At 43.3% G+C, this 22,657-nt stretch overlaps 1 protein-coding gene across 2 annotated transcripts in view; it reads right to left on the reverse strand.

The window, feature by feature from the left end:
* Positions 1–22,657, reverse strand: part of WDFY1 (WD repeat and FYVE domain containing 1) — a 43,380-nt gene that overhangs the window by 18,462 nt on the left and 2,261 nt on the right. The window contains exons 2-4 of one of the 2 annotated variants that reach the window (XM_059393588.1): positions 9,453–9,520; positions 4,185–4,258; positions 923–977 (exon numbers count right to left, since the gene is read on the reverse strand). In XM_059393588.1, the coding sequence (XP_059249571.1) occupies positions 923–977; positions 4,185–4,258; positions 9,453–9,520 (197 nt within the window). The remainder of the gene's footprint in view (positions 1–922; positions 978–4,184; positions 4,259–9,452; positions 9,521–22,657) is intronic. The other variant, XM_059393587.1, reaches the window with a different exon arrangement.

Here is a 22,657-nt window from a genome sequence, read left to right on the forward strand (position 1 = left end):
CTGACTGTAAGCCACACTGGGACAGTGACCTGTCGGTCTACTTCATCTAGTGTAGGACCTGGCATGCAGCAAGTGTTTAATAAATGCCCAGTCTGATGAATGAAGTCAGAGGCTAAACAGAGAAACTTCTGACCTTGCTCTCAGCTGTACAGGTTGTTTTGGAACAACCGAGGGACACTTTCTTATAAATTAATTAGGAAATACTACAACTCTGTGAGTACAGGGGTAAAATCATGAACAGACATTCATCAAACCTAACAAATGATCGCCATTAAGTGAAGCTTAAATAATTTATAAATTGAGAACTATTTTGATCATTAAACAGGCAAAAAACATTTGTAAGAGCAATGATGCACAGGCTGGATGAGCTAATACTCTCAACCACCACTCATGGGCCTGTAAAAGCTTACGCTAATGCAGGGAGAAGACTGCAAAATAAATCTGGAGCATTAAAACACTTTTTAATGTTCAACCCAGTTACTCCATTTTTAGGAATTTGTCTTAAATAGAAGCAACCAGGGTTACAGGATTAGAGTCAGAGTCAAGGACACGCACACACTATGTATGTATATATGAAATATACACTCATACATATATACACACACACAGACACACACACAATGTCATATATATTAGTGTGTGTTATCAAAAAACGGAAGCAGTACATAAGCTCAAAAATAGAAGAATGGTTAAATTAAATCTGATAATGCACCCAATGGACTAGTTAATGCAAATTTAAACACTGATCAGCAGGTAAAGGATGGTAAATGACCCTGAAGAGTTGACAGCATCCTCTATAATTGGGGGAAACACATCTACAAAGTTAATGTGAAAACCTAATTCTGATCACAAGAGACAGAGCTCTCGTTTTGTGTCTATCTATACGCATGTGTATGCAAGTATGTGTTTGTATTATAATTACCTGGGTAGGTCTTGATAAAGTTCATTTTATTAAAATCCTCAGAAACATGAAATTCCTAAAAGTAAACATATGCAGTAAGAACACAGTTATGGTTTTAAAAACAGGAACTTAACTTTCAAAACAAAGTAAAATCCAAGACTAGCTATCACCAGAGTAGGGACTCAAGATTAGCTGTAACAGAGTAATAGGGAATTGCTTCCTTCTTCAGACTCTTCCTCAGGCCACGATCTCTGTTGGGGGCCAGACGGAAGAAAGGTGTTGCCCATCAGCATGGCGTTTTTGTTCAGTTCTTCCTGCACAAGTGCAAGCTTTGTGGTCCCTCTCCCTCTACTGCAAAGGAGGCATCTTGCTAATTCTGCTCCCTTGGCTACACTGAGTATTCCCAGGATGACACACATGAAGCAAGACTGCAAAGGTCCGTTAAGAGAATTCTCAGCTGCAGTGAAAATAAGGCATTGGGAACCTCAGCAACGTAAGGGGGAAATTATACACATGCCATAGAGAACACACACAAAAAAGGGAAATTCAGAGACTGTGAGTGGCTTGCTTCTTTTAATATTCTTGTATTTTTCAAATACAAGTATTTGGAAATAAAGTATGTAATACTTTATAAGTAGGAAAAAAAAAAGTATATGCTTTTTAATGAAAAAATCAGCTTCAAGATAAAACCAAGAAGACAAAACTCTAAAGAAAAAACACTAAGAATTCTATTGATCAATGTTAACTGAAAAGTTCTTAAGACGCTAAGGAACATGGGCATTAAGAACTGTTATACACACACACACACACACACACACACACACACACACAGGAATACTGATTCCTTGCTTTCCATCTTGATATTGCGAAGTACAAAAATATGTAAGTATATGTAAGTATGTGTATATGTATGCATTAATATATACAGTATATTGTGTGTGTACATTTACACAGATATATACATACATACACACTGGGGACAGTATAAATGTATTATTATATAGATCATTGTACATTCGTACATATACTGATCTGTATTGGGTGGAAAATCGATAGATCAATTGTTAACAAATGACACACTGGGTTCGCACTGCCCCTTTGCACTGAACAGCTGTGAGTTTTTATACGCTGTTCTACAATCACAGAGTCTACCCTTGAACTGGGAGCCACAAAAAGCATCCCTAGAGAGACAAAGTGCAACCATTGGAGAAACTATTTGTGCTTTATGGTTTCTGGTTATAACCGTGTCTGCACACCACCATGATATACCTATAAAATTTCCAGAAGGAGGAATACGCGAACACTGACATCTACTCCTACTACAGTATTCAGAACAGTCCCCAGCTGATGGCAAAGACCTGGGAGAGCCTAACCCTGCCGCCCTCGCCATCTGCCTACTGCTGAGTGAACTGCTTGGGCAGAGAGCCCATCCTTTCCACTGGCTTTTTCCTCCCTGGCCCTTTAACACACACTCAAGGCTTCTTAGCCTTTAACTCTAAAACCAAAACAAGTAGACACAACAAAACACTTTTAGCAGTTCTACGACTTTCCTCAGATCCTTCTCTAAAAATCAGCCCACACTGATGACCCACCATGGCACACAGCATACGGCACGGAAAGGGCTTCCCTTGCTCAGCACCAGCTGCTAACTGCTGCTTCCCAAGGTCATTCTCCAGGCCTGACCTCATCCTCTCCCCACTGCACCTGGCCCTGTGACTCACCCCTGCATGAAACTCACTGTCTCTCCGGCCTCCACGGTCACAGTGACCTGGCTGGCTCTCCTCCCACTTTGCCCCTTCTGCCTCCGTCTCCCTCATGGGCTCCCAGTCTCTGAATCTCCCTTAAATACTGGTATTCCCAGGGAATATGACCTTGGCTCTCTGCTCTTCTCAGTCTACCTGCTCTCCCTAGTTGAGGCCGGTCACAGCTGTAGTTCCCACTAACCCCTATGTCAGAGAACTCCCAACCCTACACTCCCACGAAACCCTGAGGTTTACGTCCACGTACCCAATTATAGTACTCACCTCATCACTTTTCCCTCTACATCACATCTTTCCTGTCTTAGAGCGTAGCTGACTACTCACCCCCATCATCCTGGCTAAAAATCTGGAAGCCGCCTTCACCCCATTCTCTATAAAACACCCACATCCAACGAGACATCAAGTCTGCCACCCAGATAGCTGTCAAAGCCAACACCTCTTCTCCAGCGCTACCCCAGCATTTCAGTGTCACACTGGGGTCCTGAAACAGACTCTTAACTGGGACGCCTCAGTTTCAGCCTTGTCCCCTCAAACTCCACACAGTGGCACAGTAAGCTCAAAAACCCAGAAACCGACCATTCTATCCTCCCCTGCTTAATGCTCCTCAATGTCTCCCCCTCGTGCAGTGACTCCCTACTGCACCTGACCCTAAGGCTCACTTCTGAGAGAGGTCATGACCGCCAGCGGGCATGACCACCAGCCAGGCCCTGGCAGTCAGTTGTCCGAGGCTCCTCATCGCTTCCCCGTCTTTGGTATGTATGTCCCACTGCCTTCCCCATTCCAAAGGCTGTCCCAAGCGCAGAGACTGGATAGCGATGTGGTGTTAGGGCGATCAGGATGATATACAAGACTGAACCCAGCTCAGGCCTCTACATAAACTTTGAAGACCCTGGTGAGTGGGGACAGAGATTTACTCGTCTTGCATCCACTCAAGACAAGCCTTGTACGTAAGCAACCCTGCTCATTAAAACTGCCACCCAGCAATGTGGAGTGACCTGCCTCTTTTTTCGGTCTCATCCGATTAGACCTACAAAAATATCTATCAATCTATAATAAACTGAATTTTTAACTATCTGGTCCTTCGCCAGGGTTAGCTTGAGAAGCACTGCCTTAAAGAGTTATAGGAATTGTCGGCTGGATAACTAGTCACTGACCTTGTTCTCGTCCCGCTCCGTTGTTGCTTATACTTACACACACACACACACACACACACACACACACAAACACACCAGCACCCACAGGCTCTCCACTGTGCCTGCCCTGCTTCCCTGTAGTTCAAGGACAGGGCTGCTGCAGACCATATATTCAGTGTATGAAGGCTGAGTACCAAGCATTCTGAACTCCATGACTTGTGTAAAAAGAAGTACAAATGAAAATTAATCCATTTTTCAGCCTTGTATCTATACTGAATTAAACATTTTGTTATGCCAAACAATCAGGCATTCACTGTTCTTTATTAAAACTGTCCACAGGCATGAACACAGGGGGGTCAGTAGAACGAGAGTGCTCTGCAAGCGACCTACCATTACGGCTCCGTTGTCCTGACCCACAAACACCCGTCTGCTGTCGTGGTGGTAAGCCAGAGCAGAACAAGGAGCTGCCGGAAAGACAAAGACCGTGTTACGAGCAAAGCTAGGCATTCTGAGTCATTGTTTAAAATACATTACTATATAATTTACATTTAAAACAAGAGGGTAAGACTGTTTTAGAGAAAATAATGATGTAAATGGAATATGTTATTCAAGTTCTTTCTGTTGTTTTAGCTTAAAATACCAATTCAAAAAATCTTCTACATTATTTTTCTGACTTTGAGGGCAGCGAGCCAGCATGAAGCTTCATCTGGTTGAAACTCCTACCTGGAGGCTGCAAGAGTGTGGGGGCCAGTGCTCAGAGTGAGGAACCTGTTACCCAAACTCAGCAGGCCAACCTGGCCCCATGCCCTCTTCCCCATAACAGAGGGGTTACAGAGAGGCTGGATCTGTGGAAAAGGGCTTCCCAGCACCAGAATTCCTATCCCACTGTACATGGGAGCAAGCGGGGCAAGCCACTTTGGGATTATGTGCTCTCTTGAAGGGTCAAGAAAGGCTCCCCTTCCCGTGACATACACAACCTCAGTGTGTAGGAAGTGAGGTGTACATGGGAGGTATACATGTGAGTACACACATGTTCTTTGTCCGCAGCAGTGTTAAGTGCCTGGGACAGTACCTGCTTCTTCCCACGTCCATATCCCCCTCCAGGTTCTACCTGTCTTTCTTCCAGAAAGCTTGGGCCAGAGAATGAGTTTCAGAAAGGGGAAACTCTACAACATCTCCTTCTGCTCAAAATCAGACTGAAGTGATTTGGAAAATGGAACATGTGGAAAAAGAAATATCTGGGTTCATTTCAGCCTAAAGAAGTTTAACTGACCCCAGGAGAACCGCGAGGGAATACATACCATGAAACAAACCTGAGTTTACTTTAAGGTAACACTTCTTATAAAAAAGTACAAGAAAAAAAGGCTTATAAGTGACATGACCACTTGAAAACAGGTTCAAGTTTTCTCTCTACAAAGGGCTGACATTTTCTACTGAAGGACGAACGTAAACTACAATGCTCCACTGCACCTGGAGGCAAAAACACGGTGAGCTGCACGATCAGATCACGGGAAGAGACTTTTTTCAGGTGCATTCAGAGAACTACCCCACTGGGAGGGAGGAGCTGCAGCTGTCTGCACACGAAGCAATTACACGTGACTGAAGCATGTACCCCTCACCCACCACACCGAAGCGGGAGCCTATAAAGAATCCGTGTCTGGGTGGCTCAGGAGGTTAAGCGTCCAACTCTTGATTTCAGCTCAGGTCATGATCTCGGGTCATGAGATAAAGCCCCGTGGGGGACTCCACACTGGGTGTGGAGCCTGCTTAAAATTCTTTCTCTCCCTCTCCCTTTCTCTTTCTCTCTAAAAAAGAATGATCAAGTTTAAGAATTATAACCACAAAGGTGTAAGTATCTTTGTCATATAAAGTATTCTTTATTTTTATTTTTTAAAAAGATTTTATTTATTTATTTGACAGAGCTCACAAGCAGGCAGAGAGAAAGGTGGGGGGAAGCAGGCTCCCCACTGAGCAGAGAACCCGATGTGGGACTCCATCCCAGGACCCTGGGATCATGACCTGAGCCAAAGTCAGAGGCTTTAGCACACTAAGCCACCCAGGTGCCCCTAAAGTACTCTTTAATAACTATCATGAAAATATCTTTTGGGGGGGCCTGGCTGGCTCAGTTGGTGAAGCGTCTGCCTTCGGCTCAAGTCATGATCCCAGGTTCCTGGGATTGAGTCCCGCATCGGGCTCCCTGCTCATGGGGGAGCTGCTTCTCCCTCTGCCTCCACCTCTCTCTCTCTCTGTTTCTCATGAATAAATAAATAAATTCTTTTAGAAAATAATAATAATAAAATTATCTTTGGCAAATAAACATGCATTGGTGATTTCTGATTCATTGTCACCATTTTGCTTACTTTTAGGTTGGTACAAAATCTTAATGCTTTAGTTTTAAGCTTCTCTTCAATTCTTTTTATGTCCAACCCTATAACAAACTATACATAAATATGTAACATCCTCTTGTGTAAAATTTACAATGTGCTGAGTAGTTTTATGAGGCTAGAGAATTCTCACAGTGTGGGGGGAAGAAAAAGCGTCCCTAATTTATTTGCTGTGTATCCAAAGATGTCCTGGCATTTTTCCCTAGAAGGGAAGCTTCTAATGAGATAAGTGGTATTCATTTAAAAAAAAATTAGATATTCATAGTTGTATAAACACACAGAACACACATCATCTTTCAAATCAGTGACCTTTAAAAAAAGCATCATTGCAATCCAAAATCATAAGCTTAAAACTCGAGTTTCATAAATAAAGGTTATTTCTGTTTTTTTGGAATACAGCCAGGCTCCTTCGTTTATGTACTGTTTAAGGTTGCTTTCTCGCTATGATGGCAGAGTTGAGTGGTTGCCAAAGAGGCTGTTTGGCCCACAACGTCTAGATATTTACAGGTCGACCCTTTTCTGGCAGGCAGCACAGTTCTGGAGTCTGATGGGCATGGATAAAATTCCCACCACAAGCAACTGACTCAACCTCTGGCATCAGTTTCCTCACTCACCAAATGGTGTAAAAATCATCTACCTTGCAGAGCTGTGTGATTTCATAAAAATGGTATTATAAAAAATAGGCAGGAGTCATACAGTAGATCACAGAAACTAGGGGTTACCATTTTTCTTCAGCTAAAGCATATTCTGAAATTTATTTTTGTTACAAGAAGTAAAGTTATGAAAAAACTCAATCACACAGAGCAGTATACTAAGGACTGGCTTAATGGTCATTCTATTAGATCACAATAAAAAGTTTAAATTGGTAGACTGTCATTAAAATGTCCTCAACTGGATAATCTGCAGATAGTTTTTAGAACAGGTCACTTCGCATATTTTGAACTCATCTTCAATTAGAAGTCCCTGTAAAACAATCGTTCCTCATCATTCATTCACCCTGCTCTCTGCTGGAGGCGTTCGTACAGTCCCAGCAGTGATGCAGTTCCAGATGGAGGGAAGCATCTGGAAGCCATAAGCTGAATATGTTCAGGTGCAAACATATGGAAGTCGGCCACTCACAGAGACGCTATGCCTGTTCTTTCCAGTTGTTGCTGGTCCTTCCAGACACAGCATTCGGGGAGCTGCCTTGGCTGGCGGGGGCGGGGAAGCATTTAAACCAAGTTAGCAAGGGACGGCAACTGAGATAGCCAAAGCCGTGAGCCCAAGACCTAAAAGCCATGGAAGAGTGCACACTTCTGCTAAATTCGGAGACAGCAAGTACAAAGCTGTACGAACTCTCTGGGATAAATATAAACCGAGGAGGAAGTGAACTGAACATAGGACAAAATCCATCTCTGTCTCTATTCCAGAAAGCCTGAACTCCAAGGTCGAGGACGCAAGGACATGAAGCTATGCCCAAAATGCGAAGTGCGGAGAAATGGAGGAAAAGGAGGAATACGAGCAGCAGTGTTAACAAGACTGTTCACAAAGATAACAGAACATTCCCCAGCACTGGCAGCACTTCCTTTCCAGCTGTGAGACGCTTCCCTAGGCCGCTGAACGGAAGGGCTTATCAGTCTGAGAGGTGCTCTGCCCTGGTCCGAAACAATCAAACTCTGATTTGAAAATCTGTCCAACGGGCTCTATGAGTGCACATACTGAGACGTAGGGTCATCGTCATTGAGAGTTAGCAAGGTCACGCAGCCGCAGTCCACGTGGACGTGGGCAGCAAGTGCTACTGCTTGGCACAGTAAGTTGTGACTGGGTTTTCAGGGGGTCTTCTCAGAGGGGCCATACTATAGAATTCTGGATCTTCCTTTGCAACAGTTATCGTTACAGCAGCAGCCCACAAAGTCTTCACATTCGTGGCGGAATTACCAAGACAGAGGTGCGCAGCCTGCCCAAGTTGTCCCGGGAAGGCAGGAAAAATCAAACTCCTGATCGACTTCTGATTTTTTCTGAGTGCGACCACAGGAGCCGAACAGTGCGCGCCCCGGGACAGATGCAGGAAGGAGAGCGTGCCGGCCGAGAAAGGAGGCGCTCCGAAGGACGACCCAGACGGATTCCTCGGAACTTGCTGAGGAACTGGCTGTTCTGTGTTTGTAACACACTCTACTGCCTCTGGAATGAACTTTTGAGAAAGCTGGGAACACTGTCCACAGTGTCTGCAAACAAACGGCAAGAGCTCTCTTCCTCGGAGGATCTGACCACAGCCTTCAGAAGAACAAGCATCAAGCAGGCCCCAAATCCTTTCTCTTCCTCAGGGGTCTTCCGAACACCAAAACCATTAACGGAGGAAAATTCCTCATTAAGGACCAACATCACACGGGGGAGTGAGGAGCGATGATGCCTTCCATGTGGCCATTTGGGATAGCAGGGCCCAACTCCAGAGTGGGCCCAGGGGCATCCAGGACTCTGCCCAGGGCTTTCTTTCCAAGAAAGGAGGAAGAGAAGGAGGGGCAGGGACGGATGGCAAGGCTGCTCATATCCGCAGGAAGGGCTGGAACTTCGGTGTGATTTTATGTCACTGGCTCTCAGGGCTCTTTTAAAATCGCAGTGCAAAAGCTTTATCTTCTGGATTTATTTTGTGAACCTACTGAACTACTGAGAAAATTCTCCATGCAGAATGGATTATACTTCAGACGCAATCTCTCAGTTTGTGAAAAGGGTGAGCAGAAGGCAGAAGGCGGGTTATGAGGGCATGGGAGTACACAGCTCTTTTTTAGTGCTAGGCTCGGCCACTTCCAAGCACACAGTCATTCTGAACACAGGCTGGCAAAACAAAAACAAAGGAAAACCTGGGGGCGGACGCCCCTCCCCGTGCCTCTCCTTGTTTTTCAGTTTTGCTCAAGTCAGCTTTAGGTAAGCCAGCAGACCTAACTTCCTTTGCAAAAGAAAAGGAGTCTTCCTGCAGCTTAGCACAGTCTGTTGGAGTATTAGGCAACTAAGAAACCCATTGTGAAATCTCGTAGCACTTTTTTTAAAAAAGATTTTATTCATTTATTTATTTTTGTTGGGGGGTGCAGGAGAGCAGAAGGGAATCTCAAGCAGACTCCCTGCTGAGCAGATCTCACAACCCTGATATAAAGACCTAAGCCGAAATCAAAAGTCAGATGCTTAACTGACAGCCACCCAGGCACCACTCTAGTAGCACTTTTTAATCAAGCACTTTGAACTCTGAATCACCAAAGGCATTAGACATACTTCCCGCGAGTAGAACAGTTCTGCTACTCACAGGCCATGGTGTGGTAAATGCTGGGCCAGTACTGACCACTGTCTCTTTTCAGCCATACTCGGATGGTTCTGTAGAGAAAAGAATGGAAGAGCAGTCTTTAGCAACTTCATCCCATTTGTGCTCCAGGGAAATATAATTATTTACTTTATTTTCAATCCTGTTTCCCAACTGACCTTATAACATCGATCAGTTGGGCAAATTAGGGAAATACAGCAGCACCCGCAAGTACAGCACACAGTACCTTATATACAAACCATGCGTGCACGCACCTCACAGGCACACACACACGGACACACACACACCATATCTAGCTACACATCTATGCCCATATATGGCAAGTTACGTGGCAGCGATGAGTCAGAATTTCAAGTAATTTTAATAATATGGAAAATCTTATTATATAAAAATATATGATGAAAACTGCTGCTTTTCTTAGTAAAAAACAAACTATGCAAACTTGGTCGCCTGCCATCTGAGCCAAATGAGGGGAGCAGAAGACATAAACAGAAAGAGAACGCTTCTGGAGAACCGGGAGAGATGTGCAGAGCCCATACTGCTGCTGGTTCCCGATAATTCCTGGTCTTCCTGCCCCGGGGGAGGAAGTCATCCCACGCCAGGTCTCTGGGCCTTTCTTTTCATCAGAACCCGCATAGGGAGATGAGGAAATCCTGCACACAGGCAGGAAAATGACAAATGACCAAAATAGCCAAAGTTTAATATTCTGGCTTATCATGTCAGAAGAACAATAAGGAACACTAGGGCTCTTCCTACTCCACTCGCAGAAGCTCCTCAAAGCTCCAGGTCCCTTCCTCTTCCCAGTGCTGGGGATGCTCACTGCCTCTCCCCACACAGGCTGACTCTGCTTCTGTGCTGAGTCCCACCCATCCCAAGGCCCCTGACTGTTAGCTCCGTCACAGTCACGCTAGGATTTCTAACAGCAACGCAGATTCTCATACACAGTTGGCACTGATTAAATCTCCGCACCTTAAGTTAAAATACGTAAGTCTAAATGTTGACATGATCTGTCTTCATTTTGTTTGGCATTCAAGACAAGTGTGACTAGTCCATGAGGATAAAAATCAGAATGGTGTTGCTTCCAGGGGAGGAAGACAAAAGGGAATTGCAGCAACTTTCAGGGTAATGATAAGGGCTCTGGGGAGTTGGTTTCATGAGTACATGCATTTGTCAGGACTGACCCAACTACAGTTCAGATCTATACAGATTACTGTATATAATTAGATTGCAATAAAGACTAGATGTTGACCTTCATTCATCCAAATAAATAGGAGGACCTAGCAGCAGAGTGGGCAAATGACTACTTTGTATATGAACTGGATACAGGCCTCTGCTAGGAGAAGCCATGTGTACCACACGCCAGCTGCCAGCCACTGCTGATTGGTCACAATGGAACCTTTACCAACTTTCTCCACATCCCACCCCTGATCACAACTGGCTAGACCAGAAATGGGGCGTCTGATCCTAGCTGGTCCAATCAGCTCCTCCCTGGGGAAACTGGGAACAGGGACAGAGAAAAATAGATCAGTATCTCTGATAGTTGAAACGACTGTTTCTTGTCACATACTGTTTTCTAATTTGGATGCAGAATGCTGCACATCAAAAAAAGGGAAAGAATGAAGTCAATCTATTAAAAGAAGCAGAAGCAATCTAAAGAGGGTCCAGGTAAAAGGCCCTCATGCCCTAGACTGAGCTATTTCCCTAGTCTGCTGTTCTTTGAGGCAGATACTGCAGCATCCTTACCAGAAACACTCTCAATAGCTTAAGTCAGCCTGAGTTACTTCTGTTGTTGGCAATCAAGCAGATATTAATACAGGACATCTACCTGATGACACCAGGAATACCAAACCCAGTTTCTTCAGTTGAGCACCATTAAACAAGCTCCTATGTGTTGAGGTTCACAAGGCAGGATAATCAGGCAGACTTTCTTTCAAGGTACCTGTATTGTGACAGTAAGTTCTAAAAGTCTAAGTTCATATGCAAAATTAAACGAGAGATAAGAAAAAAGCATATAGGAAGGGACCTTTAATTTTCGTAGTTTGTAATTTCATATCCTCACAAACACACAGGCAGCTCAAAGAAGGACTCAGTGGCACATGCTCTCTCCCTCATGGGAAGAAGAGCAAAACTCAGTAGCAGAGAAGCTGACCGTGAGTGCGAAACCCTAAAGGTCAGCTCTGCCATCCAGTCACCTAACCCTGAAAAGTCCAATTTTTATTTCATGAAGTTTAGAATGATATATAAAATAGCCCAAGGTCAACATAGAAACTACCCAGACACCAGCATCTTGGGAACACAGTATTACTTCCTTTGGAGGACAAACATTAGTACTACAATTTAGTCTGCGTCCAGCTGACACACCAGAAACTGGCAGGGCTTAAATTATCTCACATGATGTTTCGTTTGAAAATCGATTACACCCGGGCTGAGAGAAGACCATCCTTGCTTGAGAATCAAGTTCCAAAACTGGCACCTGACCTTGATAGTCCGCTCTACCTCTCCATATTCACATCTTTTACCTGGAATTCTATCCCGTCTCTTTTCAAGCCTCGCTCTTCCCCCTCCTTCCACAACAATGCTAAAATCTCCCATTTCCAAGACTAAATCAAAACAATGTTAAGTTTAACACCTAACACTCCAGTACTCTACCCAGAACCAACGTATTAAACAAAGTTGTATAATTTCTACTAAATAATATAAGAATTTGTTTTGTATTGTGTTTAGAATGTCTCTTGATTGGGTAATAAATGGTTGTAATAGGCTTAAGTTGGGCTGCTTATTAAAAAAAAATCAACAAATTCGAAAGACAAAAAAAAAATTACTATTCAGTAAACTGGAAGTAAAATCTAAGTTGAGAGCAACACAATAATACAGTTTAGTAACATTTACAGGACAAAACTATTAAAAACTCCAGTATGTTATTAATAGACTATATGATCACCAAGTATCAAGATCATATTGTTTTATTTCTATTAAAAACCACTATTTTCTGCCTAGCTGAATGTCTAAACCAGTCTCTCTGAGTTAAATTAAAATATAACAGCTTAACTTTTCCTTTAATATTTTGACAAGTTTACACTCACTCACCTAAACTCATTTTTTATGCTTTGCTTGCTGCTTATTTTAGCCATTTTTATAATGGATGGGTTTTTTTTGAGATTCTAAGACCATGCCAGTCTGAAAAAAAAGTCTTTCCTTAAAACCAAAACCTTAGAAACATGTTCACCTTTGCCAGGCTCTATTTTTAAGTTATTTTAAAACAATAGTCTGATAGTTTTCCAAAGGTACTTAGAAGGGAAATGTGTCATTTCTTTCAGAGCCTACATAAAATTTTTCCAGAGGTCTCCATGCTACTGTTACCTACACTGATCTCCTGTGCCCTCCTTGTTAGAGATCCTTGGGCTTACATCTAGCTGCAGTATTTCCCAAGGGTAGGTGAGAAAAGCTGTTTCTATGTGAGACGGTCATGTGATACATGTCTGATCACACCGGATGCCCACCGCGACCATCACTTCATCTGTCTGTCATCCTTCAGCTAGGTGGATGATCTGCTTGTTTTCCAGATAAAGGAGAAGCCAAAGCTGGATGGTAAATTTTTATTTTAAGTATTTCTGACTGAAATGTGTTTAAAATGTATCGCCATGGAGGGCTAAGCAAATGAACAAGTGAAAACAGTAACAGAAATGCCATTTCTAGGGCTCTCATAATTTTCTAACAGCGCTGTAAATCGGAACTCACTCTTTGGCCAGAATTTGTTCCATATACTGAGAAAAACGTTTCCTGCCTAATACGGCTGCTACCACTCCTACTAATAGTAATGGCAACAGAAAGTGATTTAGGAATTCCACACTTGGCAAGTGAGTCTGAAGAAATTATTTAATAGGAAAAAAAGAATCACACATTACTAAAAAGTTCCTATGAGCATCATTCCGAGGAGTAAAAACTGGGGGAAAATGTTAAATAATGAAATGGATTAATGTCATATTAATTCAACAGTTGACATAAGCATTACAAATAGTTCTGAAAATCATGAGTTCAGATAAGCTACTGAATTAGTATGCTTACGCAGTCATCAAAAATAGCTGCAAAGGGGCGCCTGGGTGGCTCAGTGGGTTAAAGCCTCTGCCTTCAGCTCAGGTCATGATCTCAGGGTCCTGGGATGGAGCCCCGCATCGGGCTCTCTGCTCAGCGGGAAGCCTGCTTCCTCCTCTCTCTCTGCCTGCCTCTCTGCCTACTTGTGATCTCTGTCTGTCAAATAAATAAATAAAATCTTTAAAAAAAATAGTTGCAAAGACTATGAACCCATGAGAAAATGTTATGAAATGTTCATTTTTTTGTTAAAAAAAAAAAAAAGCATAATGTAAAATGATGTATCTAACTGTTGTAATTAGGCTGGGAACACGCCTTTGAAGCAGCCGATCGAGGCCTTCGGCTCCCTTTCGGGGAGAGGGGGAGGTCCTGGAGCCCTGAGACTCGGAGAACTCCAGGGTCCCCAACCTCTACTAGGTAAGCAGAAGAACAAGCGAACCATTAAACAACTCTTCACGAGCCCTCAGGCACTCAAGGATGTTATCTGTTCAACTTCAAGGCAGCTATCTAAATGTGAAGACTGGGGACCCCTGGGGTGGCTCAGCCAGTTAAGCGTCTGCCTTCAGCTCTGGTCTTGATCCCAGGATTCTGGGATCAAGCCCCGAGTCAGGATCCCAGCTCAGCGGAGAGTCTGCTTCTCCCTCTGCCCCTCACCCCACTTGGGCTCTCTCTCTTTTAAGTAAATAAAATTTTAAAAATCAATCAATAAATAAACGCAAAGACTATGCAATCTCTACGAATGCATCCGTTAAATCACTCCCAACAGGAGCTAACAAGGCTGAGGAGTGACACAGGCCTCGGACTGACGCTCCAGGGCGAGCGCAGGCTCTAGAATCTGAGGCATCTCCAAGCAGGCTGCAGCCACTTCTCTTCAGCAAGGCAGAGCCTAAGAGGTTCTGGTCATCCCTCCCTGACAGTTCTTCTCTGAGGCAGATTCTGTCTTCAACAGACACTCCTGCCACCGGTGAGGCCTTGAAGTCTGGAGCTTGTCGCACCCCCATCAAGTCTAGTCAGGGATCTGATGCCTGGAGGAGGTCCTTGCAGAGGGCCACACACGCCCAGAGCTAAGAAGGAGACACGGACCCACGGACTGGGACTCAAGGACTAGAAGTGCTATGTGGACACAACCTTGAGAATGTCCCCCCCCCCCCCCCCCCGCTGCCAGGAGAAGTGAGCAAGGGGCACAGGTGGGTGAAGGAATCAGACGCAGAAAGGCAGGAAAGAGAAGACCCCAAAAGACTCAGGGCCACAAGGCCTGAAAGACACAAAGCAACACACCGTGCCTCATGATAAATGTGCCCCTGCTTGACTTCTTCTAAGTTCACAGCAAGTGAATTGTAATGGCAGATAAAGCTACTTCGTATATTCTAGAAACACATCAGGATCCAAGAAAGGCTACTGTCAGTTGAGAACATGATGTCATATCCTCATGGCAATGACGACAGCTAAGACCTCCATTTTATACTTAGCAAAAGTAAGGAGAGTCAAAGTCCTAAAATCAAACAAACCAACATCAGTTTGTCTGGTTGTTTTGTCCAATTTTATTGCTCTTTTATCAGAGGATGATGAAAATTTCACATTTCAAAACATTACAAAAGTAAATAATTCAAAGCTGAGCAGCTTTTATATGGTAAATAAAGAACAATTTTTTTAAAAAAAAACCCTTTTTAGAAAATGCTACATTTTATCCTCCAAAGCAGTAATCTCTAAACAATAAGGAAACATGAAGAATTAAGTAACTTTTTCCCTCCAAACAAATCTAGAGTGTGGAAAAGTCTAGGTCTAACTTCGAAGCTCTTATTTGGTACAAAGAAATCCTGACTTCCATGCTAAACAGGAACAGTGACTTAACAAAATTTCCCTTGACTAACACGTATTTTGGGTTTTGTTTCAAATTTTCATTTACATTCTAGCTAATATACAGCGCAATACTGGTTTCAGGAGAATTCATCCCTTACATACAACACCCAGGGCTCATCACAAGTGGGCCCCTTAATCCCCATCACTCATCTAGCCCACCCCTCACCCCCCTCCCTCCAGGCACCCTCAGTTCGTTTTCTATGGTTAAAAGTCTCTTACAGTTTGCTTCCCTCTCTTTTTTTTCCCTTTCCATATCTTCATCTGTTTTTTTCCTTAAATTCTACATATGAGTGAAATCATTCAGTATCTGCCTTTCTCTGACTTATTTTGCTCAGCGTAATACACTCTAGCTCCAACCATGTCATTGCAAATAGCAAGACTTCCTTCTTTGTAATGGCCAGTGTTCCGTTATATACATCATATGTATATAAAAAAATATACACACACACACATACACACACATACACACACCTTCTTTACCCATTCATCAGTCAATGGGCACTTATTTTTAGAATAAAATAAGCTAGAGAAGAGAAGAAGTTATTAAGAAAATCAAACTGAAAACACATTTATAGTACTATACTATAAGAAATCCACACAGAAGTGGGCCCGCACAGTCCAAAGTCATGTTGTTCAAGAGTCAACTGTACTTGCTGTTTTAAGCCACTGAATTTTGAAGTGGTTTGTTTCATAGCAATAACTTAGTGATACGATGCTATCTGTTCCAAAAATAGAATACCCTCCTTTTTTTTTTTTTTTTTAAAGATTTTATTTATTTATCTGACAGAGAGAGAGAGAGAGAGAGAGAAAGCAGGCACACACAAGCAGGGGGAGTGGCAGTCAGAAGGAGAAGCAGGCTCCCCACTGAGCCAAGAGCCTGACACAGGGCTGGATCCCAGGACCAGAGATCATGATCTGAGCCAAAGGCAGACACTTACCTGACTGAGCCAACCAGGTGCCCCTAAATACTCTGAAGAATATTTAGGATTCTGACCTTAAAATGAAGGATAAAAATAGCATATGGCCTTTACTGAGTATCAAGGATTTAAAAGTATTGAATAAACACTCATTAAAAGCCAGTTGAAAATGTAGGAAATCACAAGCATTTATAAAACCTCATCTGCTTAAACTGGAAAGAGGAGGAATGAAGATAGATTCCAAGCAGGTTCTTGTGAAAAAGCAATGGCTCTCCAACCCGAAAGCATCTTGTGGGAGTGCAGATTAGTATCACTTTTAAACCTAAAACTCCGTGAGACGGACATCTGGATTCAATATAGTTTATTTTCCAATACGATTACCCTGAAAATCAGGCCCACACTTTGATAAATAGATTGAAAAAGCACACCAGTGCTTTGGTAAAATCACAAGGCCAAATTCTGTCTAGACCGACACATCAGCATTTCTAAAACCAGTTGTTTCGTTTTGAAGTAGGCTCAGTACCCAGCGCTGTGCCCCAGGCTTGATCTCATGACCCTGAGATCAAGACCCAGTCTAAACTCAGGCGTTGGACGCCCACATGACTGAGCCACCCAGGTACCCCTTTTTAAATTTCTCAAAAAACACCCTAATTATCCCAAAACAGCTAAATGGAAGCAATTCAACCATTTTTACATTATAAACTGATAAACGAAGATTACTCAATTAACCAATTAAACACAGAATACAGAGGACAGCATATGTTACAAATTAAGCCCAAGTCCTGATATTTTTAAACTCTTACACTAGTTACGTTTGAGGAAATCTGATTTCCCAGTCACTTTTAGGACTGCTGATACTATTTCATGTCTTGATAAATCATCAAACATTTCTGTTACTTTCAGCAAAGGATATTCTTCCCTACTCTAACTACCTTCCAGGGCTACAGACACCAAGTGTAACTCTGGAAGCCTCAGTGCCTTCTCTAACATCAGGATGCTAGCCTACAAGAGAAGGAAAAGGATATGGTCATCAGTGCAGTCTGCTTTTACCAAGTAAATAGCAGTTTCCTTTCAGCCAAGTCTCCTGAACTCTGCCCTCTTCATTCCTGCTGTGGAAAGAGGCCTTTCTCCTTTGGTAACAAAAAGGGGAAACACTAGATTTTTATTGAACTGACTATCTTAACAGAAAGGCAAGGAAACCACCATTTTTTCCCCCCAAGGAAAATTAGATTGGCTGAGAAAAATTTAAATTTCCATCTCCTTCTACAGTCTAGGAAAGGAATTCTGAACAGCTTTAACTCCCCGTGATGATGACGCTTGGACTCCTGATTTTGTCACAGGCAGATTTCTAATCCCAAGAGGAAGGCCACTTACATGGCACGTCCAGCAGCTCTTAAATGAGGAATGCCTCTCCAGAAGTCAGACGGATGGTTTTCTACCTGCACATGTTTTCTTTTTTACTTGAGGAACCATTCCTGTTGTTATCTGCTCACTGTTAGCATCAAAATGATTTTTGGTGACCTCTGTGCTACCAAGAAGGCTAAAAAGCCATCAGAACCTCTAGCAGTAGAAGCACTCCAGGCAGGAGGTGTCAACAGAGGGTCCATTAAACACTTCAACTTAGGGGAAAAATAAAGTCCAAACTCTATCCAAACACTATCCATTCTACAGATCTCGAAACACAAGGTTAAACTAACCCCCCAAGAGCAGAGTTTGAGGCACTCAGGAAGAGCAGCCTCATTTCCAATTCTGTTCCACGCTTCTTTCTTCCTACCAGGTCTGTTTATTGATTCCTTCAAACTAACAGCTGAGAGACCACCGCCTACTTGCTTTCCATCTGGGAGAAGTTTCTAAAAGCAGGGGTACAGAGTCGCTAATGAGCCTCCTGGGAGACAATACTTTACATGTGTGGTCAGAAGTCAATGCTGGAGGAATGGAGCACTTTCTGCGTGACTCTACACAGGGTTAGGACTCCCAGAAGCTCAAGCCACTTTCCTCTGGACTCCGCCCCTTACCTTTCCTTCACCTGTTCTATGTCCTTTCGCTGTAATAAACTATGGCCGTAAGGACGACCATATGCTAGCAGTCCTCCTGATGAATCAATGAACTGATGGGTGGTCTTGGGGCTCCCGAACACAGCAGGGCAAAGATTTTATAACAGAAAACTCATGACTGAAATGACTCCTGACCAAGATGGAAATGATGAGAAGACATGACTCAAAGACAGTTACAAGAACTTGGGCTTGTAAGTGACTCCCCAGATTGTTATTGTGCTACTTCATACAGAATGTTTTTTATTTACACACATACACATGCAAAGCAAACTCTTTAGCTTTTGATGAGATTAAAATAATTCCATGGGAAATAATAACAGCCAACACATACACAGTGCCTTCCCTGCGCTGGCCACTGTTCAATGCATTTTGCATCTTAATTAACCCAGTTTCGAGGCAGATTCTTCCCCCATTTTGCAGATGAGAAAACTATGGCACAGAAAGAATAAGGAACCCGCCCCGGGTCACACGGCTGGGATTCAATCTCAGGCATTCTGATCCAGAATCCGCTCTCGACTATGCTATAAAAAGAAAGTGATCCTCACAGTAAAGGGCCACCCTGACAACAGAGGAATAAATGCTTCCTGCCTTCTCGCTTCTTCATTTTATTTTCTAACACAAATCAAAGAGTCTACTTTTAGGCACTGTGTGACAACAAAAACACAGCAGTTAACACTCCGGGTTTCTGTAAAAGCCAACAGCTTCCAGCTATGCCAGGCTTTCTCTGAAGTGTAACACTTAAAAATCAAGTTGTTGATTCAAAATTGCTTCCATGTGAACAGTCAGTAAATATGTAATTTTCCCCTCAAACTACCTTAATATGCTTAGAAGTTTCTAAAAGGAAGCAAGTACGTCAACATAACAGCTGTAAGAAACGCAGATGTACCCATATATGTTAAAAGTTGGATTTCTCTAATTGTTAGGGATTACCAGCCTAAGGGCAACGTCCAAAACAGACGAGATCTGCCTTTGTTTGACTGTGGCCAGGAAACTGAGTTCCTAGCAGAAATCGATCATGGCCCCCAGACCCTGATGCAAGGGCATAAGCGTGTTCATCCTCCAACTGTCTTCCAAACACGAACACGGCAGGACGGCAGCCTTGCCTTACTTCTAAGGCTTTATCATAAAGTTTTGTCTTTTAAAAATTCTACCCTTCCACTGACTCTTAAGAAATTTTTGGTGCAGTCCGTAGGAAAAGAAAAAGTTCAAAAGGCAAATGTGTCCAGGGAAAGCATTTCTCGCCGTCTAGCCACATTGCAGTTCTGTTCAGAAAGCTGAGTCTCGTTTTCTGTTCAGGAAAATGATTGCTGCAGTTCAAGTTCCTAAACTGACCACTCAGGTTAGTACTTTTACTTTCACAGTTTCCTGACTCGAGAGAGAGACAGTCTGTCCTATTTTACTGATTCAAGAATTTATTTTATTTTATTTTTTTTAAGCTTTACAAACGTAGCGTACTCGGCAAGCAGAAAAACAGCAGTTCCCAAGTTCAGACAACTGCAAACTAAAGTTAAAAACACCAATTCAGGTCTAGTGTGACAAAGGAGTTTGGGGTAATTATGACTCTAACAAAATCTACATGAATGCACACAAGAGAGGAGTTCCCATTTTCTGTTAACCCTTTGTGGTACAGGAACTCCAACATTTCGGATCAGACCCCTAAGCTCACAGACCAAACCATTTCCAGTGACTCCAGGTACAATGGAATTAGGCTCAGTGTTCCACATGAGTTTAACACTCTTTGAGGGGATTGTGTGTTTTCAGATTTGTCGTACATAGGTTGGTTTTATTAATTTTTTATTTTTTTAAAAGATTTTATTATTTGACAGACAGAGAGATCATAAGTAGTTAGAGAGGCAGGCAGAGAGAGGGGGAAACAGGCCCCTGCTGAGCAGAGAGCCTGATGCGGGGCTGGATCCCAGGACCCTGGGATCATGACCTGAACCGAAAGCAGAGGCCTAACCCACTGAGCCACCCAGGTGCCCCCCCAGTTTGGTTTTAATGGGAAATCGATGGGTACATATAAATGACTCCAGGTAAATATAGCCCAGAAACTGACAGAAAAGAAGGCAAAGTATACAGTGCTCACCCCCAGTGGGCCTACACAGGCAAGCACCAGGACAAGTAACTCTGACAGAAAGTGGTTCTCAAAGTGGGGTTCCTGGACCAGCAGCATCAGCATCAACATCACAGGGAACTTGGAAGAAAGGCAATCTCTCAAGCCCCACCCCAGCCTCAGTGTCAGAATCTGATACAGGCTCAAGTTTGAGAACCACTGTCGAGAAAGACCAGATAAATAATTACATGAAGCCCAACCCAGGGTATCTCAAACACGGCACTACTGATATCTGGGGCTGGTAATTCTTTTCGTGAGGTACCTGGTTTCCTGCGCTTTACAGGATGTTGTGCCCCATCTCTGGCCTCTACCCACTAGATGCCAGCAATACCCTCCTCCAGTTGCGACAACCAAAATGTCTCCAGACCCTGCCAAACTGCCCTGTGGGCCCAAACCACCCTCTTTGAGAACCACTGGCCTAGTTTAGAAAACTGGACACTAACTTCAGGTGACCCTCATATCTTTCACTTTTCCTCTCAAAATGCTCTCAAGCCAGTTCCCGCTGCTTTCAGCATTTATAAAACGAATTAACTTTAGCTGGAACCTACTTTAAATGTTAAGAGTTAGTGTTCTGAGCATTAAAGCAGAAGTTATACAGGAAAGGTGTAAGCTTTGTCTAAAAAAAAAAAAAAAAACAAAAAAAAGAAGGATAAATTGAATCATAGCAAAAGGTAGCATTTTACACTTGCTGCTGGAACAGTCGATCGGTGACGGATACTGCCTGGATTCACTTTGCCCAAACACACAGCTGGATGATGGCAGAAAGAACCAGAGCCTCCCAATCAGACCTGGGTTCAAATCTTCATCCAATCACTTACTAGCTATAAGGCCTTGGGGAGTGACTTCAGGATCCTTTATGCCTCCATTTCCTAAACATTAAAGGCCCACTGCAGTGGGATGCATAAACCCACTGTCTGTTCCAAAAACCCCCAGCAGGGCCTGGGGACAACCCCTGAGGTTACATGCACGGCTGCTTCTGCAGGAGAATGCATGAGCACTCACACAGCATGGGATAAATAAAGAGTACAGTCTAGTCTCTTCAGGCCAAGTTTTTGCACCAGTGAGTTTTCAGGCCCAGTTTACAAACAAACAAACTAACCCACCTGTGACTTTTAGAATACACTGAATTTTGGAGCTACTGAAAAGCTTAAAGGTTAGCCATTGTTATTTCCAAAGTATAAATTCTGATCACATCACCTGCTTTGCAATCTCATGGTTCCTCAAAACCGGCAAACTGAAATCCAATTCCTAAGAGTGGAGCATAAGGAAGGCCCTTCCAAAACTGGACACTAGGCCCTCCAGCTCTCAGGACTCTCCCCTGCCATGGCTACTCATACACCTTTTGCTCTGATCACCTAGATGTAACGGTGGTCCTTCATCACATCCTGTTCTTTCCATCTGCCTGGTGCAGGGCTGTGCACCCTCTTTCCTTCACACAGCCCACTCCTCTATCCAGTGACATCTCTCCCGAGGCTTTCCTTGAACCCTGGCCCTCAAGGACACTCTTTCCTCTGTGTCTCCCCAACACCCTGAAAGCTGAGAGCACAGGGCCACCTCCTCACCGGTCTGTCCAGCTCTTTGGAAACAGAGATTTTGGCATCACTGCCGCTCTACCCCACAGATCCAGCCCAATGTCTAATAAATGCTTGTTTGATGAATAAGGGTGGTCAGTATTCTGTTTCCCTAATATGCTGGTTCCATCAGGTCAAGGGCCATAAAAATCAATGAATCAGAAGTCAGGAGGGCAGATGCTGTGACTTTTCACCCCTGCTCTACTACCCAAGCCTGGACTCAATAGGTACAGTATTTCCAAATCTATAAATCAATGAATATATGAATGTATGAATGAATGAATGAAGAGGATGGCACACATATATGACAATGTAAAGACGCAGCAGCACATCCAACAACAACAAAAACCCATTGCCAAGTGTTTTCATAAATTTGATAAAGTAAGGCACCTGCTCAAAAATGTCCTACCTTCAAGGAAGCTCCAGGGGGCCTGAAACACAAATGAAAAACACAAGACTCCAAGCATCATCTGGTCCAGTCATCAGCAAGGGCCCTGCTGTGCCCCAGTGAAAAAATGAGCTGATCTAAGGCTCCCCCAGAACATTTCAGTCCCAGAGCAGCTAAGTAATCACTTTCCATAAAACA

Source organism: Mustela nigripes, chromosome 3 (assembly GCF_022355385.1).
Source record: "Mustela nigripes isolate SB6536 chromosome 3, MUSNIG.SB6536, whole genome shotgun sequence".
Taxonomy (NCBI): Eukaryota; Metazoa; Chordata; class Mammalia; order Carnivora; family Mustelidae; genus Mustela; species Mustela nigripes.